The sequence below is a fragment of the Bombus pyrosoma genome, linkage group LG7 (assembly GCF_014825855.1).
Source record: "Bombus pyrosoma isolate SC7728 linkage group LG7, ASM1482585v1, whole genome shotgun sequence".
In the NCBI taxonomy this organism is placed as follows: Eukaryota; Metazoa; Arthropoda; class Insecta; order Hymenoptera; family Apidae; genus Bombus; species Bombus pyrosoma.
Genome location: NC_057776.1, coordinates 10,132,354 through 10,152,543, shown reverse-complemented (window position 1 = coordinate 10,152,543; position 20,190 = coordinate 10,132,354). Strand labels below are relative to the sequence as shown.

General features: G+C 39.9%; 1 protein-coding gene across 2 annotated transcripts in view; it reads left to right on the top strand.

Annotated features, from left to right (window-relative positions):
• Positions 1 to 20,190, top strand: part of LOC122569847 (dexamethasone-induced Ras-related protein 1) — a 46,248-nt gene that overhangs the window by 18,635 nt on the left and 7,423 nt on the right. The window contains exons 2-3 of one of the 2 annotated variants that reach the window (XM_043731482.1): positions 11,413 to 11,699; positions 14,661 to 14,818. In XM_043731482.1, the coding sequence (XP_043587417.1) occupies positions 11,656 to 11,699; positions 14,661 to 14,818 (202 nt within the window). In that variant the 5' untranslated portion in view covers positions 11,413 to 11,655. Of the gene's footprint in view, positions 1 to 11,412; positions 11,700 to 11,822; positions 14,547 to 14,660; positions 14,819 to 20,190 lie in introns of those variants that run through there. The other variant, XM_043731483.1, reaches the window with a different exon arrangement.

Sequence of the window (20,190 nt, the reverse complement as noted above, 5' to 3'; positions counted from 1 at the left end):
CTTCGTACAGAAGAAAGTACTGTATTTACATTCTCCATGTTACGTTAAAACTTCCAGGAAAACCACACTGACTTGTTCATAGAAGATTCCGTTAGCATTTTCACTACGTCGTGAAGATAAGACGCGCGTCCAACGAGTTTACTTTCAGCTTCAAAGAAATCTTTACGCTCTCCCACTTTTGAATTTTATAACAGTCAGGGAACGGGACACTTGGCACCAGCGATGAAGCTCGAAAAAAACGAGAACTTCGAAACAGCTTCTAAGCACAACGCGAAGAATTCCATCAAATTTTTACGATTAACGTTCTTCTCTTTTTCTATACGTGTGCCGAGTTTGTCCAAACGAATAAAACCATTTGGAGGACAACAGCAAGAACAGCGAGGAAAGCAAGCTGCTTTCGCTCTTATTGGCAGAGTTGGCTGGTATAAAGGGAGCGGAGGGTGGCAATAAAAGTAAAAACAACAGAAATACAACTGCATGTAGTTCGCGTGTTTTACGAGGCCGAAGCAAAACGAGGGTCGTTCGAATTTTCCAAAATGAAACAAAAGTTCGCGGAGGACGATTACTCGTGATTATCGAGTATCTAACTTCGAAAGAAGAAACTTTATATGATCGCCATTTATATAGCTAATTTGAAATGGATAAGACTACGAGGATAGCCGAACGCGATTAATCATCGATGATCCCTTGCACGTAACGCCCGATGAGAGAACGTGCTGCGCGTGCTGTATGTACTGAACTTTCGTCGTATAAAGTGCACGTAGAGGTGCTATTAAAGCGAGTTGCGTCGCGAATGTTGACTGGAACTGCGTTACAAACAGCTTTACGTCGGTAAGGATATCACACGATCGTAATAGACGCGCTTCACATTAGGAAGAAGATCTGTTTGGATAAATTTTTTCCCTAATTTTCACGAATTTTCTAGTATAAATTTTCCATTAACTTTCGCCTGAACGTCGATCCTCCGATTATCGTACGATTTCTCTCGTGATATTTACACGAATATCGTGGATAAAGGTAGAGAAACCAAAGTGAAATTTCGGAAACTTTTATACCCTTTCATTCGATTTTTATTAGACGCGATTGATACTGATAATTTTCCAATGATAGCGCGTCTAGAAAGGTCGTAAAGTGATTTACTGTGATTTATTATATCAAAGCAGATTATATCGACGGTCTATTTATTATCTTTTTCCTCAACAAAAAGTAGAAGCCCCGAACGAAATAATTACAACTTGTCACAAGGAGGATTTACGAAGAAGACAGACGTAACCCGCGAAAGAAAGGTCGTGGCAAAGAAAAGAAGAAAAATGAAGGACTAGGAAGGGGGTGGAAGGCCAAAAACGATCCGTAAGACTCGACGAAAGATAAGAACAAATTTATTTAGGAACCCCCGACGCACAGTCTGCTCCGATAAACTTTCATTCTGGTTTCTTTAAGCAAACGTGTCTTCCCTGGTCACCGTCTGTTCCAAGGGATGTCTCTTCTTAGCACGCGCGGCAACAAGCCTGGATCTCCTCTGAGTCGACGACCCTTTCAGATTAAATTTCAAGGAAAAAGTTGCTCCAATGACAGAGAGAGAAAGAGAAACTAGGCTCTGACATCGGTAGCCAAAGACCCTTCTCCGAACGGCATTCTTCCTTAAATTGCCGCGAAAACATTTCATATATTTTCCTTCCCTTTTATTGAATGTATTATGTAACGACATCAGGAACACCGGTGATTCCCTACGAATAATCCGCGTTGTCTCTGTTCGTCTGGATTTTAAATAAACGTCATTGCTTCGAATCATGTGTTTTCAAATATTCACATTTTCAAATATTTGTATTCTGAAATATTGAAATTTATTGAACTATCAAGATACGCTACCGGTATCCGTGGCAATTAAAAAAATATCCTTAAGAATTCAAGCAATAATATTCAATTAACATATACATGTACCAGAATAAAATGAAACACACGCCCCAGGAAGATAGAAGAACCGTAACTTTCAAGCATAAAGAAAATCATCCGCTTCGTCCCAGAACTTTCAAAATAATTACATATTCCTGCAATACTTTTCGTAGTCTGTTTTACTTCCTCAAAGAAAGTTCTTTTCTCTTAGCTACCTACTTCTTCATGGAGAGCAAAATGTAAGCAAAACTTTAGCAATCAAAGGGCAGGAATTCTGCTCCTGTCCTTTGACATTAATAACTATTTCTCTCGAGCATCAAGCCGATGTTTGCCGATTTATCATCGCGGGCGAAGGCCAAACGCAAAATACAAGATGGTGCGGAAAGTTTCGTTTCTAAATACATAATTCGAAGTCCCGTTCGAAACCGCGTCGTAAATTTTCACGAACGAAATTGCCGAGATAAACACCGATCGGTTGGAAATCCTGATAATCGCCGATTATGTTCGAAACGGTAATAAATTTACGAACTTTTATCCGCTTGCAACGAGCCGTTCGAGATTCTTCTTAGCGAGAAAATATGTAGATCGCGACAGTATCATTTACCTCCATTTGACAATTGAGGCGACTTAAGTTCCATTTACAATATCGATTCGACGAAGAGAACGGGAACGGAGAAGAGAAAAGAAAGAAGAAAAATACGAAGGAACGAAACACTGTTTCGTACAAATGCTATAGCCTAGCGATTTAATGGAACTTCTAATAATTGCCCGGCAACCGCCTCGATCAGCATCAGATGTTTCATTTCATTATTCACGCGCCACGGAATTTATTGCGCCGATCTTGCGTTGGTCGCATTAACGATTTAACAGATTTCTTACCGTAGAAGGGAAGTTTTTCACGAAGAAGAACTTCCTTGGTGGAGTTTCGTGACGCGTTGGTTTCGAATGCAAACGGCTCGACGAAAGTTTCTGAAACATCCACCCGGTTTATCCATAAGAGACGATTGAAGAATGTTCTCGTACTTCTCTGCGCAACCAATAAAAGTTACTCCATAGTCTTGGTTTTGTTTAATATCAGTATATTTTTAATTCAACGTCGCTCGAAGTATATTTTTTCATTCAATTCGTTGATAAGAAAAACGTCAGAATATAGTTTTTCATTTCCTGTAGTGTGTCAGGCGTTCTTCGTTTCGATATTACATATAGTAAGATTGCATACGAATCTCGTTTACGTTGAGCGGAAAACATCGTAAACTTTCGTCTGCGATTCTTCTTGCAACGTGATTATCGATTTAATCAGGGATCGTTGTAGAAACGGGTGGAAAGAGTACGCTGAAAAAATTGCCCTTTTATTCCGTGAGCTAATCTTCCTTTAGCTATTCTCAGCGATGAAATTTTCGTTTTTGTGCAAACAATCAGTTATGGAACGACGTTCTTTGTACTTTACGTAAGTTCAGTTAAAGAATATACAAGAAAAAACTAAACAGAAGTAAAGCCCGAAGGTTTGAAATCAACTATTTAAGTTCGTGAAATTGTAAGTCAGTCTAATGATAAATAAACGATGCTTTGTTATTCTTACTCTGATGAGAGTTTAGAGATCAAAAAGTAGAAATTCTCCCGAGCTAAGATACAACTTGCAATGAAAATAGAGATCTCGTACATTCACCTGATTTTGGACGTGGGAATAGCGTCACCGTATAGGACGAAACAGGAATAACTTCGCCATTGTTTCCGGTAAAGCCGTGCCGATTTGTGTCCCGGTAACAATACGAAGAACCAAACGCGAAAGGAAGTCGTGGAGACAGCGCGGCGCGGTGGCGTAAATTTAAAGTTGCTATTATTCCAGTCCTGGAACGCGGCTGGATCTGGCGAGAAGCCTGTCCGACATTGTTTCAGCCGTGTATTCGATACGATGAAATTGGAAACTGAGGAAAATTTTCAATGGTTTTATTATCTACGCAACTGGGTCATGTACGCGAATATCTGACCCTGAAGCGAACTTTGCAGAATATAGTAACTGTTACAAGTTCCACCTTAAGCTTGTAGCGTAACTTCGTTCCATCATCGTGCTCGTACGATTGCCATTCAACGACTGTTAATTCCATTAACTGATCGACTTTAATCAGATGAGTAGATACGATCCTTTGTACGTTACATTTCTGTTAAATGAAATAAAGAAAATGCCAGTTACGGCGATATTTACACATGGGAACAAGGCAACTGAAACGAACTGTCGCTGAATGCGCAATTCATCAAACCGATCGATCCCGATCGTTCTATCATTGCACGCGATTACACGAATCTGGCCCGTTCAACGGAAATTAATACGGTCCAAGTTGCCTCGTTTATATCGTTACCTAATTATCTTAATTTCCTGCCGCTTCATGATGCAAAATTTCCCAGATGAAGCTTCGATTTCGCGCGTACGCGCACCATGCTTCGACAGCAGCATTGACAGGAGTTTCTCGTGGAGATCTTCCTTTGATTACAAGTACGATCATGGAAAAATTTATTCCGATCCTGACCGATACTGTGCTGACTCGGTCACAACATAGAAAGCACAGGCTCGTTTGTGTTTGGTTGAACGGAACGGAAAGCACAGAGTCGACAAAGAGATAGATAAAAGGCACGACAAGCAGCACTTTCATGAACGACCCTCGTAACGATCATACACGCGTTGTAAAATACTTGAAGCCCGTGACTTATTCGAGGAAGTATCAGATATCAAAAGTTTGGAGGGTAGAGTTGTAGTTTTTTCCAGCGCACTTGTGTGCGATGCTTCCTCGTCGGCCTGATTTATGAGATCAATTGTGAAAGAACGTCCTTTATATTTTATGGCAATCTCACAACGTGTACCTTAATAAACGAATACCTTCTCTTTCAAACAGCAAAATAAATATGTGTACCGTATATTCGACGTGCGTAAAAATTTAATAGGCGATATACGCTTACGCAAACAATAATAAATTTAATTTATTCGACAAACTCGCCTTATTATCTTGGAAGTTGCGTCACGAATAAAAAGTAATCAAGGTATAAAAGCTGGCAAACTGGCAAAGTATAATGCGATATTCGAAATCGCGTCGATGTCCCCTCCTATTTCAGAATATTTCACACGGCGTTAAAGCGAAGTTCAGCTTTCGAAAAAGACAGTTCACAGTGACGCACGAGAGCGATCAAATTAAAAGCTCCACGAGTTTATTAATAAACGTTCTTTCGCCATGAAAGCCACGATGTACGCGATGTTCGAACGACAAAAAGGTAATTAACTGAACGAAACGCGTGTCGGTAACCATTTACGCGATCGAGTTTTACGTAATAACTCTCGCCTCTGCAATAGGGGCAGTAGACGAGCGCGCGTGCAAGCACCCGCGGCTCCGCTGCGTTTGAAATAACAATTCGGACAAAAGAAATGCAATTGTGGCCGTCATAATGCTTTTGTTCGTGCCTTTTCTCCTGGAAATGAATCCTTCAATTGTGCGCCCAGTCGAACGAGCTGGTTTGAATTCGAAATAAAATCTTGTGCACGCGATAATTGCAACCGCAATGAGACAATGGGATTATACAACTCTAAGGGAAGTACGCTTATGCTGATATCTCTTTCGAATGCGTGAAACTGTGAATATATTTATTTCTGTATCGGTTCTTTTCTCTTAGCTTCGAGAAAGACACGAAAAAGATAAAAGTTAGTCGACTTCTTTGTGAATTTTACGATAAAAGAAGTTGTCAACCAACGAAAATGTCTGTAAGTTTTAATTCAATTACGCGTTTAACTATTCTATCAGAACGTCTAACCGTGGTTCCGCAGTGCGTATTTACATTCGAAATTTCCTAGCCCGTGTGTACATTTATGCTACTTGGATACATTTACAAACATCTACCTTGCTGCGCTCAAACCTAATCCACTTGAATCATTCGGTTCACTGATAGAAATAACCGAATTCTCTCTGATATTAAAAAAACGACTAAATTGTAGCTTTTAACATGTTTCTTCGATATTTTACGATTTCATACGATTTAGGATCCTTTTTATCGCGATTTTGCGTAATCGTCATTCCCGTGGACATTATTCAACACGCTTATAAAATAGGTTAATGTACGTCGACGTCCATCGAATAATACTCGAAGAGGGTTTCGTGCAATCCTGATCGCATCGCGCTCGAAATGACCGTATAAATCAAAATAAAGTGTGCGTTCGCGTTTGCGTGACGACTTAACCGACTCACAGTGTACACAATACAAATGAAGAAACCCATTTGTACGAAGGATCTCGAACCACTTATCGGGACACAGCGCCCGAAGTGAGACGTTGCGTGGAACGTTCGCCGTCTCGATGTTAAACAAAGAACGAAAGTACTTGGAAAGTCATTACGAATGCTAGTACATTAACGTAATTGATAATAAAAGGAAGAGTAAAAGAAATAATGATGTTCCTACCACCATTTAAAGCAGAAATATTAAACATTTTTAGATATCTAAATTTCGTTCCGTAAACTTCCACCTTAACTGAAACCTGTACCACCAAATTTCTCGAACAAACTTATAAATCGATATCCAGCCGCGACCCTCCCAACTTTATTATCTTCTCTGCTGTACCTGAGAGGAAAATATTCCAAAAAAATATGGTTAGTATCAGAAACAAAATAGCGCGTGAATAAAGTTTGTTAAACCAGTCGTGACTTTTCGCTATTGTTCGTTACTTTTTCACGTTTACCAAGCGGGTCACGCGCTATTTGAATTATTTACGGATGCGATTCGTTCGTTGCCGCAAGTATGGACGTCAGGTAAAAGCTTTTAGTCGAATAGGACGGGCGTCGATACGTGAAAATATTCGCTCCTCGGAACCTTCTCCCTTGAAGGAAATATTCGTCCAATTCTTTTTTGCTCGTAACGTTTAATTATACACTTTATTCGAACAGATCTTTTTGCGCGCGGTAATTGGAGACCGTGCCAATCGAACATAATCAAATTTCTTCGTGCCTGCGGACCATCCATTTGCCCCGCAACTCGGCCCGTCTTGTCGTTAATTAATGGAGTTACGAGCGAATAAAAAATCGCGCTGGGGTGCTTCTCTCTTTTTCGTCCTAACTTCTTTCGCTTTCGTTCTTTTTATTTCCGCACTTTGTTATTTGCATATTACACGACCCTGTGTGTACAATTTTATCGCGCTCGTTAAAGCAAACTGGGACGGATCTACCAACGCGTTGCAACGCCGGGTTTCTGCGTCGCAGAGTACACGCTACGCGTACAGATGACGGCATTTTTTTTCATTTTCGCCTTATGCAGTTCGACGAAAGCCTATCGATGAACGAAGGGAAGAAACGAAGCAATTGGCGATGATAGAGTTTCGAAAAATGGAGGGACACGTAGGTGGATACTGGATTTTGTGGAGCATAGGTCAATAGGTATAAATTGCTTACATTCCGTTATGAAAGTGGTTGCAAGTTTTGGAAACATCGTACAAGTTGTATAGTTAGTTTTATCGATAAATATGAACACGAAAGTAAAACTTGGAAGTGGAAGTCTCGTTTAATCGTGAAATTCCAAACAACGAAGACGATATTTTAATTGATTCGCCGGTAGAACTGCGATTACAACATAGGAACAGAGGTTGCAAGGGAAAAGTATTTATAGACGCCGTTTTCTTTTAACTATGTCCGTATACGGTATCCGTCCACGAAGTTACGACCACATTTCACGAAACTTTCTGCCCGACGCACCGCGTTCCACCGACATTCTCGTTCGAATTCATCGAATTTAGTAAAACAATGACGAAAAACGGGTCTCTACGGATTCTATAAATAAGAACAAAAATGTTTTCGAAAGTTTGCAGTTTCGCCCGCCTTTGAACACAAAACGAGCACTCGACAGGATTTCCTCGCAATTCCGGAACGTGGTTTCCCTGTTGCTGTCACGGCGAATTAAACCGGATGTTTCGTATTGGGAAATATCGAGTTATTCCACGTTCCTATGAGCGCGATTTTTAAAAAGATGAATAGCTTCTCAACTTTGACCCGATCGGGAAGGTGGAAAAGGAAACCCGGAGGAAGTTGATCCAGGAAAATCCGCTACGTAAAGCGACATGGCGTGTCGAGAAAGACGATGAAGACTTATAATTTTTTACGCGGACGCCAGGCATAGCACGGAAGGGCGGGAAAGAAAATCGAAGGGAGACTTTTTTTTCCCTTGATCTCGATGTTTGTGAAGCAAGATGGGGAAACCTTTAAAAACTGCCTCTCAGAGATGCTCGATAGCACGAGCTACGATATTTAGGCAAATGATTAATAACACCCTCGTGCCCTTCTAACTTTTTCTTCGTTTTTCCTTGTCCGTGTGAAAAAAAATGTTTGGTATTCCGTTTAACCGTGATGATACGACGTTTCCAGCCTCGAGAGATGCTGTTTCCTTTTTTTGGAACGAATTTCAAGACGCTGTCAACAGAATTACGTTTTCCATGGCACTACGGTTATTAGAAAGACCGTTTAGAGACGAAAGACAGAGGCCCTAACGGAAGAAAGTGTCCAAAAATGAAGAATCGACCTTCTCCTTTTTTTCTCAAACTATCAGGTGCAGGTTTATCCTGTTGTTTCCGTTTCATCTTTATTTCTTCGTTTAATTCCATTATAGAATTTTAAAAAATTCTCACAGTTATTGTCCCCTTACCGCCGGCGTTTTATAACCGATATTTTTACGATCGTTTGATCAGTTTGTCACCATACAAAGGAAATGGGGTACTCAGGAACCGTAAGAATGGCGCTCGTCTGAAACGACGAGCAATGGACCAGGTTGACCGTGTTACGATAGGTCATGTCACAAATTATTTGATTCGGTTTACGTCAGGCATCGTGGCTTGGTTAATTATTGAAATTAACGGAAACGATGTTTGGTCGCTTCGTCGATAATCGTGTCTCGAGATTATCGGATAACTAGTAAAACGAAATTATAGCAATTTTGCAATCGATGCGAATTAATCGTTCCATCTAAATAAGTAATAGAGATATACATCAAATGGAATTACTAGAGAATATTGCACGATAACGCCGCAAATTCAAATGGAAATCATGAAAGTGGGACGAGCCAGATATTTCTTTGTGAATGTATAAAGAATCTAACAAATCGATCGAACAAAATGTTAAAAAAGAAATCACCGCAAGAAAAATTTCGATAATGTAAAAATCTGTATTCCCCCAAATACACACGAATAAAATATCGATAACCATTATTCATCATAGAATTCTTGTATTTCTGTTACGAATTAATTCATCGTTTCTCGTTGAACTATTCGTCGTTTCAATGGAACGCGGGGCACGATGATCAAATTATCGTTTACACGGAAACCGATATTTCTATAATTTTTCGTGCAATCATTACAAGTGGAAATATTACGAAAATGTCATTCCCGGCGTTTTTTATCGGTCGATTTTTTTCTTTTTTATTTTTTGGAAATATTCACTTTCGTTGACTTCTTGCTACGCTTGCGATACAACCGCTCGTGAAAACATTCACCTACGTCATCTTCAACAAACATACATTTCCAATCGATAATACACAGTAAGTGAAACCTTTTCCAATTAAACAACTACATCGATGATCGCGATGGTCTTCGTTAACGTGAATCGAAGAACAGTGTTACGTTGAACGATTGCCATTCGTTGATGAATGCCACAGAATCTAAAAGAACAATTAAAACTGTGAGCAAATATCGTACTCGCGGTATGTAAATATTACTTGTTATACATTTGGAAATTGATACACGTTGCAATAAGTAGCGAGGACATTCGCGTCCTGAGTTTCATTTAAATTACATTGTATAAAATGACTGAAAACAATTTTTGCCAAGAACTTCTCATTTGTTTTCGATATTTTTCTTTTATTCGTGTTTGTTAAAATAATCTAAAGACGACCGCACAGAAAATTTGTGTAATTTATTTTGAACAATTTTTTAATTAAATTTAAATAAAGGGATTTGCGAAATATATGTGAAATGCTTTTGAAAAGTTATCAACAAAGGGAAAAAAATCTCGATGAAATCGCGGAAAATAAATGTGTGTCCCACTTTATTCAACTGGGGACACAAATAGCGTTGTGTGAAATTTAACAAACTTTCCGGTACATAGTGGCGAAGCACAATTTCAGTTACGCATACTCAATTGCGTGCAGGTAACACATAAGAATCAAATCTAAAGAGAAATACACGACACAAATTTGCCTCGACATTCCAGATACCCGATTCCATCGTATCATGTTCACTAAAAGTAACCGTATCACGTTTCGTATTAACATTTGCCCATCGATGTTGACGCTTTCTACGAGAATTTGACACTTCCGGTACACGCGAAATACGATTTTGTCGATATTTCCACGAAACCTACCGATTAGACAAAATATATTTTGATAAAAAAAGATTTTATTTCATTTTTTTATGATAACCGTTTTGCAACTCAATCTTTACGGTACTCGTAATTCTCTTGAAATGTTATACCCGTTCGCAAGAAAAAGTTTTATAAATTCTCGTCTTCCTTTTTAATAAAACAAGGAAGAAATAACTGATTAGTTGTATCAATTTGAAAAAAATGTACATACGTCACGTTTGTACAATGACGATAAAAGAACTGATTATTGAATAAAACTTCGCCTCATATTATCTTCGTATTCTCAATTTTCCGATGAATTTTACGTAGAAATAATGAACGTTCGAATTAAATATTCATATCCAGCGATGTTTTTACTGTGCGTGGAGAAATTTCACATAAGCGAGGGGGTGTGATATTTGAATGTGGTATTTGAAAAATCATTGATTTAACCGTGGAATGTTTGCGAACCTACCAAAACGTGTTTACTTCTCGACATGTGTGTTTTAACGCAAGAAGAGTATTCGCTCGAATTTAATGCAAATATCGATCCTTCTTCTCTCCGTATACAACCTGCTAAAAATAAGTTAAACAAATATTGTGAATTTAAATACATCTACACAAATGTTTAAACAATACAAGACAAAAGCAAATCGAATTCCGCATTGCATGACCGCTCGATAAACGAATTTGGATTTTTCGGTTAGCGAGGCAAGATCAAACGCGCCGACTATACAGTTTCATGCTTTACTTCATTTTCTGTTTGAAAAACCGCTTTTTCAGTACTCCTCCCTGTTGAATGGCCTTTACCGTTGTACGCAAGGCAAACCCCGTGGAATGTTGTGCAAACGATAAAAAGCAAGGCGCAGAATGCCATTCTTGAAACATCGCCGATCGCAATAAAAATAACGCCACCATGGTAATCCATTTTTCTTTATAAAACCATCTCGGTTCAGTTGGAATATTCAACACGTAAACGTTCAATAAAAATTCTAACAGATATTGAAAATCATACGTGATCCTAATTCGATGGGCGGAGATTCTAAAAGTCACCTTCAACAGAATCTCTTCCAATATTCTTCCACGCGTTATTATATTCCTCGTCCTTTCACGCGCTACGTTAAAAAGTCTTCCGACATATTTACTCACTTAGAACATTTTATTTCAGCTGGAGGCGTGCGGCCGATTCGTGTGCTGCGCGCAGAGGCTGTGCAGAAGCGGAAGTGCACCAGAGGAGGCCGAGCAACGAATCAATCGAGGTCGAAGGGGAGCACAGGCGGGCCCCGAATTGGAGGGGCCCTCAGGCTCGGAGGATGGCATCCTTCCGATCCCAGTCAGTCCTAGTCCAGCGTCTACGTCCTCGCAGGAGGATGCCTGCAAACCACCCCCGCGCAATTGCTACCGTTTGGTTATGCTCGGTAGCGCGAGGGTTGGCAAAACTGCCATTGTAGCACGGTAATTCCTACCCTTTCCTTCTCGCCACTATAATCATAGATTCCGGATAAAGCGGTCGGCTCCTTTATTTCTTTTCACCCATTACAAAACAGAAACGACTCTAGTTCACTCTCTCTCTCTCTCTCTCTTCTGAACATAGAGAGAGATGCTGTTCCATGCTGACTTATATTAACCCTTCAGAGGCAATGTAACCACGTGGGAGTGAAGCATTCAAATGGAAGCAGCTTTGTTGCTTATGAATGTATGAAAATGTTTCCCCTTGGTAGAAAATGCGATGCTTGAGAACGGAGTAGTAGGGAGAACTGGAAGTCAGTCGTCTACTACGAGAATATTTTTTCATGAGGAATTTGAATTTTTACAGCCTTATTCTCTTTGCGTTAAATTGCTAAGCAAAAACATAAATATGTTAGTAGAAGCGTTCGTCTTACCGCGAATCTCTTTTTCAAGAATTGTTAAAACTGGGTCGGAGAATTATTAAAATTGGCTGTCGTACGAATAGGAGCTTTTATTTCGCAGACAACGTGGCGAAAAATACAAATATTTTCAGTTTTTACTTCTGTAATGGCAAGACGATTTATACGACGTTGGAAATGACTTTTTACAACGCACAGCTTACGTGTAGCTTCCGTGTGGCGATCCAAAGATGGCCAATTCCATCGATGGATACCACGGCCTTGTATCTTTCATCAGCGACAGCAAACGTGTATCGTTTTCAGCTTAAAAAGTATCACCTGGATGGAAACTCGACATGGAGAACGAGAATATGCATAAATCCTATGCCCGGTTCTGTCAAATCTCGTCTTAATTTATCGATAGCGTTTCTAGATTCGAGCGTTGTACGATGAAGAATTAAAAACTTGATTCATATTAAAGGCTCTTTTACGTTTATGAGAGTATCGCATAGTTTGTCTTATGGCTTTAAAATATTAAAATGCTTGGAGCCTGTGGCAAATATTTTAACATCAAATAAATTAAAACACGATGGTCACTTTACGAGGTACCGTTGGGAACCACTCCTTCGTTGAAAATGTTCTACTAGAAATGAAAATGTGGCTACAGCAGACTGTCGAGTAATTTACTTACGGCCATAAATCTACAAAGCTGTTTCAAAACCGGAGGAACAAACATCTACGATCGATATTTACCACAGAAAGTACAATATTTGACACTATACCGCAACAGCACCGATCGGTTGGACGACGATACAAGGCTGCCATGAGCGAAATCTAAGCGTATCGGCTCGCTTTCGCCCCAAAACCAGAAAGCTTTTAACAGGGCGATATTTTTAACCCGCGGCGAGAAAGTGGACACTGACAGAAAACGTGTCACTGATTTACTGGACCGTGACAGCTTCTATGTGATTGAATTTCGTCTAGAATTTCTTCGGTTTAAATCGAAAATATTCCATGATACGCACGTTGAACCGCGGCGTTGTAATGTGCTCGTTAATGTCTTTCACAGATAATAGCGAAATTCGTTTCTAAACAACGACTTCTATATGCTCCATATGCCTCCATATTCAACTCGAATCGAGTTCCCAATCCGACAAGAATAACCTTAATGGATAATAATGCGGCACGTATTGTCTCTAGTTTCCACGCGTTTCCACGCTAGTTGTTTAATGGCCTCGCAGCTGCAGTTTCGCGCTCAATTTCTAATCATTCCATCAACCGTTCGTCGTCTGATATTTTCGTAACGCGTTTAACGTTCAAGGCATTTGAGTTAAACCGCTGATTATTAATTTTAAATCGAGCATCGTACAAACGGAATTAGTATTGCAATTATTGCGTTTTATAATTCTCCCGATGAAATCATTATTGCATCAGAGTGCAATTTTTACGATAAACGACGCGGAAAACATCGAACTACGATACGAGACTTGATGAGGAAAAATCGTGAAAACGAATTCGAAACGTTCCGCGTGATCGAACAGCAAAGCCAGCCTCCGCTATGCGCTCGCTCTCGCCGCTAATAGGACAAACGATTTAATTCCGTTCGAATATAATCCATGTTGCTGTCGCTGCTGTGGAAAGCGACGTAACAGCGTTCGAGAGAAAATATTCAATCGGAAATAAAATTTGTTAGAAATATGTAAATAGGTTTTTATACATTTACCGACTTTATGGGTCATTAGAAAAGTTGTTATGTAAAACCTCGCGTAACGCAATGATTACAGCGGATGTATGTTTTGACAAACTGTCGTTCTGACAAATGAAATATTTGAAGACTAAAACACGTACACTCGTGAAAATCAATATACATGTCGGAGATGAAAGGACATCGGGGCCTTTCTTTTGAAATGTTTGAGAAAACCCCCAATACCCTAGGTCAGACTTTTATTATAGCTACACTTAATTAATAAAACTAAGAAATAGTTGTAATGTTCTAATCCGAGTATGGGTGCTCAAGGTTTACGACGATGGGCTTGGGCTCGAAGTGAACATAACGGATCACCGAACGTAGCCACGGTCACGGGAGAGACATGTACCTAACAGAGGTATGGAATAATTATATAGTTCTCCTTAAAAACAAAGATTGACCCGAGAGGTGGGGAGAGGACTATATAAGGGCAGTTCCATTTGGGCTGCGGGGCAGTTTATTGAGAGAAGTACTACTCGTACGTGGAGTCACACCAGGATCGTGGATCACATCGCATTCGTCATCCCGTTGGCCGTGGATTCGTTATCGAACCTAAATTCATTGTCATTGACATCTCGTTTGTCCGATTGCCGCTATTACTTGTAACCTCTTGTAATCATCACATCTGTACCAATAACGATCAGCTAGAATACATAACCACGATGGTCAATTCGAGTGAAGATTCGTCAAACGTCCAAAATTCCAACGGTAACCCGACGTACATATATTTGATTGGAAAATAAACATACTCGATTCATTAAAACGATGGTTGGTTAGAATCCACGGTAACCAAAGCCTAATACGGAGTGACTTTCATTGCAGATTTTTGTCCAACAAGTTCGAAGAGAGTTACACACCGACGATCGAGGACTTCCATCGAAAGCTGTACAGGATTAAAGGCGAGGTTCATCAGCTCGATCTTCTGGACACGAGCGGCAACCATCCGTTTCCCGCGATGCGTCGATTATCCTTCCTAACAGGTGAGTCGATCAACTTACGACCACGGAAGTGAACGAAGAAAAGACGACTCGATCATTTCCCAGGAATACATATATTCAAATTTACCTAACTAAGTAGATAGAACTTTGACAGTACACGTACGGTCGGGCTTTAATCGCGGCGACGCGTGTAACCAGGTATCAGAGAAAAAGTAAATATTTTACCAGTCGATGACTAACGTTTCCAAACACGAGTAACATGCCGTTGAAATACCTGCAGTTACACTGTCGTCTATAGAGACAGATTAATGCGAAACAGCGATGATAACCGCGTGACAATAACCGTCAAATGCAAGCAAACGGCTTTCACCGCCAGAGAGGGTGAGGTTTACGATCGAACCGAAGGATGACCGTTAGCAGCGTATGGTCTTCACTTGCAAGATTGCGTCCGATTTATCAGCGACAAGCTTACGAACAGCTTGACAGAGCAGACCAATTCTCGAGGGACCAAAGAAAGGGCGAGGGGTGATTTTAGGGAAAATGAGTGACAGATAGTAGCGAGGAAGGATGACGAGAAGTTGTCAAGCGAAACCCGGAAAATCAATCAACGTTAGTCACGCTACGTAACTACGCTTCGAACAAGATTTCCTATATTTTTGCAACGACCAGTATCTTAACGTAGTGTTCTGAGATGTCTGAATTGTATTCTCATAAGATTAAAACGTAATTCTAACTCAGGCCCGTTCATTTCGAAATTGAATTATACATGTACATCTTACTTCCTTTATCTTGGAAGAATAATAAGGATCTATCTGTGTTACGTTGTAAATAAGGAAGATTTAATGGTAGGAACCGTTATAAATCGCGTTATATATCTGATAATGTGAGATATAATAATAATTCATTGTACCGCGATATCAATTATGATATTCGCGCAGCGTGTTTAAACGCTAACCAACAAGTAAGAACAAGGTTATATTAATTGAAAAACAGCCGGTGAAAATTCCGATAAAACTTCCATCTATTCGTAGCTGGTCGATCATGTTTCGTTGATCTTCAAGCGAATCAATATTGAAGGATAGTCGTGAATCTTGTATGTGTATCGCCGTAGGTGTAGATCTTCGATACAGCCGCTTCCTGGGAGCAGTTATCTCGACAACTTGTTGAGTATCGTTTCTTTCAGCACGGGTTCGCAACTACGTGAAGTTCCGGCAAAGTTTCGATGTACGCTTGATCGAATCCCGAAATATCGGTGGCTTATAAACAGCCAGCCGCAAAGAACGGCACATCATCGCCGAGGATATATCCCGAACAGATTTCGGCTTATTCTAGCGCGAAAACCCCATGGCAACATCCGCTTGACGTTTTCGAGTACACACGCGAGATCGTTGATGCGCGCTATGCTTCCACCGATGTCCTCCACAATTTCGTGAAACTGGCCGAATCGATATTTACAGGGGGCTGCGGCCTTGCGAGAAATATGCCATACTAGAACGAAAAGGGAAATGTGGACTGACAAGAGTGATATACATTGTGTCACGATTGCCATGAAATATCGCGGAGGCGAAACTAATAACGCTCTATGCACACTCCCTTCTTTCCCTGTTCTAATTAATTTTTAATTAGCATGCTATTCGCGTTGCTATCCGACGTTCCCTCGTACACGCGACTTCTGACCCGAATAGACACGCACGCACGAGGTTTGACGGAATTTCACTGCAAGTCGGAGGAAACCAACCAGACCCGTAGTTATCGAGAAATCCTGTGGATGTAAAATGGTCGCGACGCCCATACAAATGATTCGATAAATCTGCAATTACGATCTCGCAAAAAAAAAATGTGTCTGCATCACGTATGATGCACGTGACGAGCGTACACACGGACCTAGAGATGTGCGTACGCGTATTGATCACATTCGGTTTTAAACCGCACGCACGCGTCACGTGTTTGCATCGCACGGCCACCATGTGAACGTCCGATAACATCCGCTCTAGAAATTATCGAATTTACGTAAGCCATTCCGGTAAGCTTGCAAAATACTCGTTACTTTCGCTCGCTAAATCAACCGAACGATGTATTTCGATTTCTTCGTGAATTTCCTTTACGATCAAAAGAAATAAGGTTCGAACTATGTTCGTAGGGTAGTCGATAATGCTCGTCAGATCACGTCACAATTTCGTCAGAGCTCCAACAAAGTCAACATGGTATAAAATGACCTTTCTAAAACTTTGATGCAACCTGAAAGGACCTTCCTCACTTTGATTGGGCCTTAAATGACCTTTCTCAGGCTTTGATACGACCTAAAGTGATCTTTCAGACTTCGATATAGCTTTAAATGACATCCGATAGAATATTTTTAACATGACCTCAAATAACCTACGTGACCTTATTCCTATAACATCTTTATAACAGACTTCCGCCTATTCTAGGGAAAAATCTGAATTTAATTTCAGGAACTTAGATTTTTATGCAAATAAAACAAGATAAAGAGAAATGCAATTATAAAATAGGGTAGAGTACCTACCACGATTTCGTGGTAGATACTCTAGAATCCCGCGATATTTACCCTTTTAACCATACTCGTTTGATATGATTAATGAAAACGTAACGGTAACCTATGTATCTCTTCGTAAAATATCGCCCAAGGCACCGAATAATTTACTACAGCGTAATTATCATGCACGCAACTAATTACAAAATACAGCGTGTGTGGACATGCAACAAATAACGTTACAACAGTCTCACCGATGATTATATACACGATTCGCCATCCGATCCTCGTACGAATAAAACTTATTTCTCGTTTGCAAATCGTTTTCTTCTCTGAAAAATTCGCCGAAGGTTTCCGCGCACGAAAAATATCCACGAAAATCGAAAGGTCTTGGCAAAAATCTTGCTAGCAGGTTGAACTGTAACGCTTTCCGTACGGCCAAGTAGATTGGGATTTGAATTTCGAAGCGAGTCCCTGAGCTCCACTATTTTTCCATGGATATCGCATTAATGCATCGTGATCCATTTTCCCGCGAAAGTACGTCGGAAAATTAAAACTCGAAAAAACTAAGTTACCCAAAATATTCCGGAAAACCAATATTTAGTTAGCAGCCATGCAATTTTTCGTGACAATAGAGTTTATCAAGCAACAGGAATTGCGAATGACAATATACATAAATAGGGTTCCTTATTATCTTTAGCAAGCGGATTTCAAAATGTTTAATTGCTCGAATGAATATTTTACAGAAATAAAAATGTTAGGTGAAAAAGACTTTGTCGAAGGATTAAATCATATTTAATGGATCTCCTGAAGGCTACACAATAGAATCGATCAATTAATAAATTATAAGGTAATTTCGTTTAATAAATTCGACGTGCATTTACAACTGAAGCGACGACAATACATAAAGAACTATTATGAACGGAAAATGGCACGATACATAAATTTTAACGACCGCGTAGCAGATTATAACGGCCATGAATTCCACATTTGCAGTCCATTTCCAAACGTTTCTGAAACAATTGGAATGAAAAGATGTGAGCCATAAATGTTTACGAAATTTTATATTTATACATCAAAAGTGCGGTCATTCGTGCAGATACATTTAGGATCTGTTATAAAGTATACGTTATGTATTAGTGCTTATAGAATTTCGTAAAAATATTGTCGTATGTATAACACAAAAATGTGTCGTGCCAAATACATGTGCTACAGGACCTAGACTATGGCACAACAGCATCGATCAAGTGACTCTCTATATTCTATAGACTTCGATTTAGAATCTGTTTACTACTATTGAGAATATCCTTTCTGCACATAAAATAGTCTCTTACGTTCTCGAACCGAATATTACCCGAAGATTGAAAGAAAATGAAGTTAGATAGCTGATGTTTTTATATTTCTTACATAGGATGGTATTATAATAATTCACGACTACCAGCAAGTACTATTTTTTTCCTATTATTTGCTTGGTATTATTTATTTCTAAATAAATTATACCATGGTATTTATGGAATTACTTATGAACTTTTATTGAGGCCATGGGTAACGCATTATATACGTGACCAATACTTTACATAAAGAAGCAATACGATAAGGGAGTATCGTCGAGCATGGAACAAGCATGGTAATAACGTGAAGAAGTCAATTTCAGTAGAAGGTTTCATAGATAGAATCGCGACGAAAGTCGTGCGGAAAGTTCGGCTCTTTCGTAAACCGTGCGGGACATTTTGCCACAAGTGCAAAAAGTATAGGAGGAATGAACGATAAGGCAGGATGCGATGTGGAGGAATCGAGCTGGTGGTGTAAGGACGAAAATGCTGATTCTGGAAGGCAGAGGATAAGAGAAAATACTAAATGAAAAGAAACGTAAAAATACAGCGGCTCCGAGGATGACGAGGGAAAAGAGCAGCGGTTTTATCGGATGAGGGGAAAGATATCGAGTTATGAACTAGCTGAACGAAAACCAACAAACCGGAAAACAGGAAGAGAGGCGCTGTAAACCAAATTTCTTCGCCACACCGCGTCGACGTGTCAAAGGTGATAGAACAAAACGCACGTCGTGCAAGTGAATAAAACCTGTGGACCTTGTCTTGAAGACCTTTTTGCGATAAAGAGGAAAAACGACTTAAAAAAAAATAAAAGAAAAGACAACTTGAAACACGAAAGTAAATTCCAGGATAAAAACAATTGGCGTACGGTTGTCAAATATTCTGTCTGAACGAACGAGCGAATGCTTTGTATCGGTGCTTCCAGTTTTCCACTGAAAAATTTGATCTCGACCAGTTATACGAGCGCTACGTGCCTCGCAGGCTTTCGTTACAAGAGATGGCCGCGATGCGAATATTTGCGGAGCGACGCACGAGCGCGCTGGCTATGCAAAATAGGAGAAAAAAGGAGGTAGTTATTAAGTTGGTCGAGTCCCTTAAACAGGCCGGCATCAAGATTACGCTGCACGAAAGCCGTTGTTAAAGTCGGCTTTGAGCCTACGATTGGAAACCGTAGACGACCGATATCAGATCACGGGTCTAACGTTCCGTGATTTATAACAATACGCATGTAAATTACGTTATTTATATTTTGAGAATGATTCATTTTCGTACATATGTATTGCGTGTAAAAATGTTTAACTATTCTAGACTTACGCTTGAATCAGTGAAAACCGAAAATAGCGTAGTACTGCATCTCTGAGCGAAATGGAGTCAGGTCTTTGACGTAGCGTCGCATTCCAGTATAAAGTGAAATTGAGTGCTCTTAACATAGCGCTACGTGTTTCAATAATCTAACACTGGAAATCCTCGACTCAGTCCTACCTTATTCGATAAGCTTCAGCCGGAAGCCCTCGAACGTTCTATCGTGTTCCCAGCCAAGTATCTAAATCCAGAGTCCTTTGATTCATCGATGTAGTACCTTACCATAAATT